The sequence below is a fragment of the Dermacentor silvarum genome, chromosome 2, assembly GCF_013339745.2.
Source record: "Dermacentor silvarum isolate Dsil-2018 chromosome 2, BIME_Dsil_1.4, whole genome shotgun sequence".
In the NCBI taxonomy this organism is placed as follows: domain Eukaryota; kingdom Metazoa; phylum Arthropoda; class Arachnida; order Ixodida; family Ixodidae; genus Dermacentor; species Dermacentor silvarum.
Window position 1 is genome coordinate 147,316,986 of NC_051155.1, and position 7,495 is coordinate 147,324,480.

At 48.2% G+C, this 7,495-nt stretch overlaps 1 protein-coding gene across 1 annotated transcript; it reads right to left on the reverse strand.

Moving 5' to 3' along the window:
* Positions 1-2,732: 2,732 nt before the first annotated feature.
* LOC119441886 (uncharacterized) lies at positions 2,733-6,639 on the reverse strand. The gene is given in 2 exon segments (XM_037706527.2): positions 2,733-5,047; positions 5,049-6,639. Coding segments are annotated over 2 exon segments (2,613 nt in total). The 5' UTR covers positions 6,378-6,639; the 3' UTR covers positions 2,733-3,763.
* Positions 6,640-7,495: the final 856 nt, after the last annotated feature.

Here is a 7,495-nt window from a genome sequence, read left to right on the forward strand (position 1 = left end):
GTGTTCCCTTCCCCATTCCCCAGTGTAGAGTTACAAACCGAATTTCTTGTTTTAGTGAACCTTTCTCCGTTTCTTTGCCATCTCTCTCTCTCTCTTGTGATACAGACCTCCACAATTTACCATTTTTTAAACGTACTCAGTTCATTCCTGGCTTTTGGCACCAGATGTAAGCAACCACGACTGATGCCATGGCTGCCCCTATCTTCTATGTTCTATAATGAATTTCCACTGGCGAATGACAATAGGCAAGAGACCCAAGCATTTTCTTCAATTTCAGCGAAAACTTCAGCGAGAAGTTTTTTTTTTAGAAAAGAGGGTTACTGACCATAGTCAACACAAAATTATGTTTCGGGATCCATACGGGTCCCTTATTCACAATGGAAATGCCAGCTACACTGAAGGTTCATAAGTAGACTTGGGTGCATGACATAAAGGTTGGGGGAACATGTGATTTGAGGATACCAGATGATCAGTTCAGTGCATTACTTTTGGTTTGAATGATCAAAGATTCACGACTGAGCCTTGTTGTCGGGTGCTTCTCCGTGGCTACGATACGCGCATTGTCCCAGTCTGTTTATCTTGTGATCTGTCTTTTAGGCACGCTCGGCGACAGAACCATTTCTGCATTGTTGGTTTGATTTTGATGAGCATCTATTGCATGCACAACAGTCTGTGATTTCACAAAGGCTCTCTTGCACTCTGGACGGCATGTACAAAATATACCACAGGCCAGATGCATGTAGCTTTTAATGCATAATTGAGAAGCCACGTGCACATGTGTAAATAATGTTCGAAAGAGCATGAAAATGAGCTGCACAGCAGAACAACATGGCATGTGTGTCTGTTGCTTTGTGAATTTGCTAGCTTTGCTTATTAAATATGCACATAGAACAATTCCGCGTACCCCGCACAGCCCTTTTTTATGCTATGGTACTTGTTCGAAGTGACTAGTGTGTAATGTATCCCAGCAAGTTTGTGGAAAACACACTAACACAATTTTGTAAGCTATGATAAAAAGAATGCATATACTAGATCTGGGGCGCGCTCGCAGATTTTTGTTCGTTTCGCGTTCAGTTCAGTTGCTGCAACGTCACAAAGTGGCAGTATGCAAAATTTGTGACAACAGGAGGGAGAGAGCAGCCAATCAGCAAGCGGCAAACTCCCCAGACGACAAACGTCGTCTGGGGAGTTCGTCGTTTTGGGGACGTCAAAATGGGGACACACTCCTGTCAGTCATTTTGATTACGAGCGTGTCATCTGCTAGGAATAGAATGCAAAGAGAGATGTGAAGTTCGAGCGATCATGGGCTCGCTATGAGACCGGCTTAGCATGGCACGTCTCGTGGATTGGATTGGATCCAAAAGGCAGCTGCAGCTAAGGAATGGTTCACCGCTTGCCAGGGGTGATCGCGCCCCTGGAAAAAGTCATGCAAAACTTGCTGTAATATACCTGTGGATAGGGTGAACAGAATATACAAGCTCAGGCACTTTGTTCAACCTTACTGCGAATTACAGTTGCTTTATAAAATCCTAGCAGCACACAGGATATGCTTTCCTTGCAATGGACAGGGAAATGGGGTTAATTTCTTTTTCCTGCTCATTTGTAACATTGCATGTAGTACACGGTGAACCGAGCTGGAAATGGAATAGTTGTCAAGTGCGCGTGGCTTTTAACTTAACCGAGACACTGCCTAGCCACTTGCACATAATGTGTAACTTGCTGCTTACAACTTGTGTGTTGACTTTGCAGGCAACCAGTAAACGCCGCGCACTCCCGCTCGGGTGGCTGTATCTTGTAAGCCATCTGCGGCGGGGGAAGAGTCCTTCCTCCCTGCGCTATGTTTTTGCAGCTTAGTTCGCATTGATGAGAGTGGCGGGACGAAGGTAAATTCGCTCGCTGCTGCTGCTGCGCTTACTCAACACTTTAACGTTTTGACAGCGAGTTTCCGTGGTTATAGAGTGAGATGCGTTCATGTTTGCTTGTGCACGTGTAACACCATGCTTGTTAATTTAGTTAGTATGTCTATGTTTACAAGTTTATACGGCCGATAAAACTACTATCCTCGCTTCGTATAGCTATCCTCTAGTTTGCTATTGCAAGCGATGCATCGCCTTTCGGGCGAAAGTGTGACTTTTTTTCCTCGCAATCTATAAGTTCATGCATTAAATCTGTACTAACAACAGCAGTATGTTCAGTGCTGGTTGCAAGCACAACATACACCTTCACCATCAAATACTGTATGTGTTCCTGAGATTCACAGAAACCAACTGTGCAGGGCCTGCTTGCACATTAAATAATATGCTGAAAGTTGATTCTTCTGTACAAGTCCAAACAGCACACCAGGTGTAACAAACACACCATACAGTCGAACCCGGATATATCGAACTCGAAGGGGATCGCGAAATAGTTCAATATATATCAGTAATTCGATAAATAAATAATTTCAAGGGGATTTAACAGTTGTTCGATATGCACAATAATTCGCTTTATGTAGGTCCGATATATCCGGGTACAACTGTAGTTAAGCATAGGCTGCAAATTAAGATAGCCAAGCATGCACGTTTGGCAGTGACATACAGAAATAAATGGGCAGTGCAATTATAGTAGTTTGTTTGGTGGCATCACAAAATGCTGAAGGCCAAATGTTTACAAGTGAAACTATTCCCGAAGCAAAACTCGTCGTAGTTCAATCTCTGTGTCAGAGGCATTAGAATCGTGTCAGTTTTTCACTAACTGAGTCAGTCACACTTGTTTAATACTATTTACGAATCGGTAGTTGCAGGCATTACTAGATATAAATTGCCACCTGCTCGCGCCCACTATGCTACAATGCTGTCGTACAATGCTGCAGTCGCAGCAAAATGGGTGACATACACAAAATGGGCACACGTGTGCACTAAGCGAGTCAATGTGTGCTGATCGTTGTCTGGCAATGTGACCTGTAACTCGCGGCAGGAAACTTGCATTTAGTGGCTTGAAGCACTACAGGCAACAGTCATTGCAAACAAAATTCTAGTAAACATGACTCTGCTGATTGCAAAGCGACAAGTTTAAGGCCAGTTCTAGCAGTCATGCACACTGGTGACAGACATAGTAGACAGCACTGCAGGCCCACCAAGTAGCAGCTAAGATCGCAGCATGATCAGGAAAGCGTCCAAGTGAACAATGATAGCACTGCTGTTTGCTTTATGCACATGGTCTAATTTCCAATGCCCTTCTCTGGGGCTAACCGACCAATTGGCTATTAAACACTCGCATGACGTGGAGATTGTTATGCACACTTTAAGCTCATGCTTTGCTTTTTCAATAAAGGTCATTAATAGGCATGGGCCTATTTACTGCTTCACTACCTACCTCTGTTGCCCACACAACTACCTCTGTTGCCCTTAAGCCTAGCTGAACAGTACCAATCAAGATATGTCGCTGCTAGCTACCTAACAATGTGCACAACACATTATGCAAGGCCATACACAGAGTTCTTTCTCTTTCTGCATGTGAGCACAATCCACGTTCTCTGTTGTCTTGACGAAGTTGTGACTCAGTGGAAGACAACAGTTTGTGTAACAACACCTGAATGTGCATGGGAACTAGATCAGGGGTCTCAAACACGTGGCTGCATCATGGTCCTCAAGTTCTTGTGTCAGAGTCCTTCATTTACAAGTTGCCTAAACATCTCTCAACACCCTCTCTTTCCATCTAAACTTGGCAGTGACCCCTGAAATAGACGGACAATCAAACTAATGTGTGCAATCCAAACTCCACACTAATTTGTGCTTTCATAGTCGTGATCAGCCAGCTTTCTTGGAGTCTGGGTCATGCCTCTGCGACAGAAAGTGTCCAACACAGTGCTCGTTGCCTTCAGCGTTGATAAAATGTAGTCTGCTTGGTGTGTTACTGGTAAGTCTTCTCTTGTTGCCAGTATTTCCGCAGCACGGACACATGTTTCATTCAGCTTATGTAAGGCGCAAAGCACTTCAAGCTTCTTCTTATCTCCTTGCATGGCTGCTTCTTCAGTGGGCTCAATACTTGAAAATGCAAAGCTTGTGCTCTCAGCCAATGCTTCAGGTGTCATTGTGTTCACCACTTCCTCTGCCATTCCCACTGGCTCGGTGAAGACTTCACTTGCATGAATGAGACATGCATGGATGTGCCGACACATGTACGTGCAGCCACAACTGCAGTTGTACCTGTGCGAGCAAGCACTGCATTGACTGCAGCGAGGTTGACAATTGGCCTTACAGCAACCGAGCACCTCAATGACATCGTAGGGGACACCTTCATCAATCACTTTCCATTGGTTGTCAGTTACGTGAACAATATGTTCTGGAGACATGTTCAGTGCTTCTTGATGTGCTTCCAAGATTTTCAGTGCCATCTGGTGCGTGGACTTGCGACCAGGACGTTTCGGCTTCAAAGGAGGTTGTTCACGTCCTGATAAGTTTGGTGCATCTAAAGGTACTTTCGGCTTGGGCAAAGTTTCAACCTGCACCTCTTCGATGCATATGGTCTCAATCTGTGGATCATCAGATTGTAGCTCATGCACCTGCACTTCTTCTACAGGCATTACCTGAACTGGCATCCCACCAGTGGTCATTGCCTCATAGGTAACTGTGTCAATAGACACTGTTTCAGCAATGTCCATTGTATCAATGGACACAACCTCAACTGGCACTCCATCAGCAGAATGAATTAGTTCATTTAAAAGAGGTGCAGCCTTCTGCTTTTTTGAGCTTTCCGCATCAGGCTGTGTTTGACGGACAACTTTCATGTAGTTCTCATACTGCTTTGATTCAGAGGCAAGCAGCAGATTATGGGCTATCTTGTCCAATCTCTTCACTTTTAGGCGGCTTGCAATGCGCCTGAACAATGTGTGGAAATCTTCAATGTTGATATCAAGGTCCCTGAAAAAGCAACTTCCCCACTGCTCAGGCCGTCCAGCATAAGTGGATTCAAACACGTCACCAAAACTGGCAGTGTCACTGTCCATCTTGAGCATGTTGATGACCCGGCGCAGCATCTTCTGGAAAGATTCGACCGACTCCTGGTTTCACGAGTAGTTCTAGCGACCTGTTTACAGCTGCCTGCTTCTCCCGGCCGCGAACCCACGTGTTGACGGCTTCAGTCCATGCGCGCTGTAAATGCCACGACGAAAGAACCTTGTGCGGCCGTGGTTCGGCACCGAAAGCTTCCAGCCAGGCGTTGAAGTAGAATTCGGTGTCCTCAGACATGAAGAATCGCGGCGTGAAGTCGCCCATGTTCTGATGAACGACCTGGAAGAAAGCGGCCACGACAGCCGGATTAGCGGCGCCGCAGACGCACCAGGCGATAGGGACCACCAGGCCCGCGTCTGTTGTGGCTAGAAGCGCCAGCAACGTGTACTCGGAGCTATGACCCGTCACCGGTTCGACACACACGAGCGCGGGGTCCCTGCTGACCAGATCCCGCTGGTAGCGCGTCTGAATCACAAGTGCAATGTCATCCTCGGCCAAACCCCGAAAGCTGCCGATAGCCGTCGCATCAGCTTCCGCGGGGGCGTCTGCAGGGGTGCCCCGGGATTTGTAGAGAAGGATCGGGCTATAAGACTGGGCCGCGAAGCGGGCGGCAAGCTTGCGAACGCTCCGGTCGTCGTCCACGTCCAGCTTCCACGAGAGCAGACCTTCAGAGACGGCGATGTTACGGATATCGCCCATGGTGATGAGGTGCATGCGCGTTATTTCCCGTGCGTCCTGCGGAAAATCGCTGCGAATATTCTCGAGGATACGGTCGAAGGGCACACCGCGACGAATCTCGGCCAATATGGCCCGCCGGTCAGCCGCAGAGATGCGAAGGTGTACGACGTCCATGTCGTGGCCATAGTGCGTCAAACAACCGTTGACGCGCACCGCACCTGTCAACAGGCACTCGCGGGCGTTCAGGTACGCGGTGCACCAGCTGCCCATTTTGCATGAGCCCTGCGACTTTATCCGGCGCCGCCGCGCGGTAGTCTTGAGGTTGCTCAGCCCGGAACGGTGACAGACGTAGCGATGGACAGTTGCCCGGGCCTGCGTGTCACTAGCCCGCGCCGCGAACTGCGTTCGATTGGCGCGCGACACGAGGTCCATCCACTCGCGGAAGTCCTTCATCGACTCGAATTCCTCCTGCACTTCAACCAGCGAGAGGCCGTGTTCGACTACCAAGTGGTCACGCATGTCGTCGCGTCTTGTAGCAACGTAGGTGCAGTCTTGCTCGCCACACCTCACTTCGCGGCCAGCGCGAGCGGCCCTTGTCGGATCGGGCATCACCTTGTGCACGCGTCGCTTGTGCTTGGAGAGGCTGCCCGACGTGCTGAACTCCTTGTGGCACAGCGGGCACTTGGAAAATTTGCCCATGAACGCCATGGCGCTGCGGCAACAGCGCGGCTGCGCGCGGATGTTATGCCAGTCTTTCAGCCTTTAGGCAGGCTGCTTAGCGTGCAGGCGCGATCGCTGCACGGGGAGCCGAAAGCTATGAAGACAGCCGACATCACTGACTACACGAGCCATGTAAACCATAGAATAAAGAACCAACGTGTAAACTTCGCAGCTGCCTGAAGTAAACAGTTCACCATGGAGCGCAAGGGCACACCATGCAGCGCACCATTTTTCCCTGGAAGTTACCGAGACCGGAAACAACAACGGCCGGAAGTTCACACTGGCACACTGCTGATGATAGCAGGTTTGTCAGGTTTCGTTCTTGCTTTCAGGTAGTACATTCTCTCTCAATGGCCGGCTTGCGTGATCACCGTTGCCATCAAAATAATATTTAATAACAACGCCAACGAGCAACCTTTTTGCTTCGAGTGTTGTCCCTGCTATATGGGTGTCCCCAAGCAGGCTATGTATGTAGGGGAAAAAGAAAGAAAATGACACTGCGGAGACATTACAAATCAGAAACGTAAGTGCAGTCATGCATATGCCACCCCTCACCTCGCGGCCTCGTGTGCAGTGGTGCAACCAGAAGCGCCTACAAACGTTGGGTGCAGCCACTCACTTTACGATCATGCATGTAGATTACGATAACGAGTCACTCAGGCCCCTTCATATGGCGAATGTGAATTGCACAGCATGTTGCTCCACCGGCTACACTTCGTTCCTCGCGTTCTCTTCCTTCAGTAACAAACATGGCGAAGCCCAGTGAAAACACTTCATCCGTGGAGCATCCATGCAGATCGTGTCCCGACATCCGTGCATCGTTTCGGAGACAAATAGGACATCCGCCGGACATCCATAGCTTTGAATATTGGGAGAACGTCGCAATGATAACTTTAACTGGAAGTTTTCCGGCCCACAGATGAATAGATGTCCTCCCACGTCCACAGGCTTTGTCTTTCAGTTTACTCGTGACAAGCCAAGCTATATTACTCGTGACAATTACAAGCCAAGCTATATTATGTCTACATGCAGCTCATGTGTACATCGTACTTTGAGTACTAATTTTACGCAATTTACTTTCAAAACTCAATGCAGATCATAGCTCA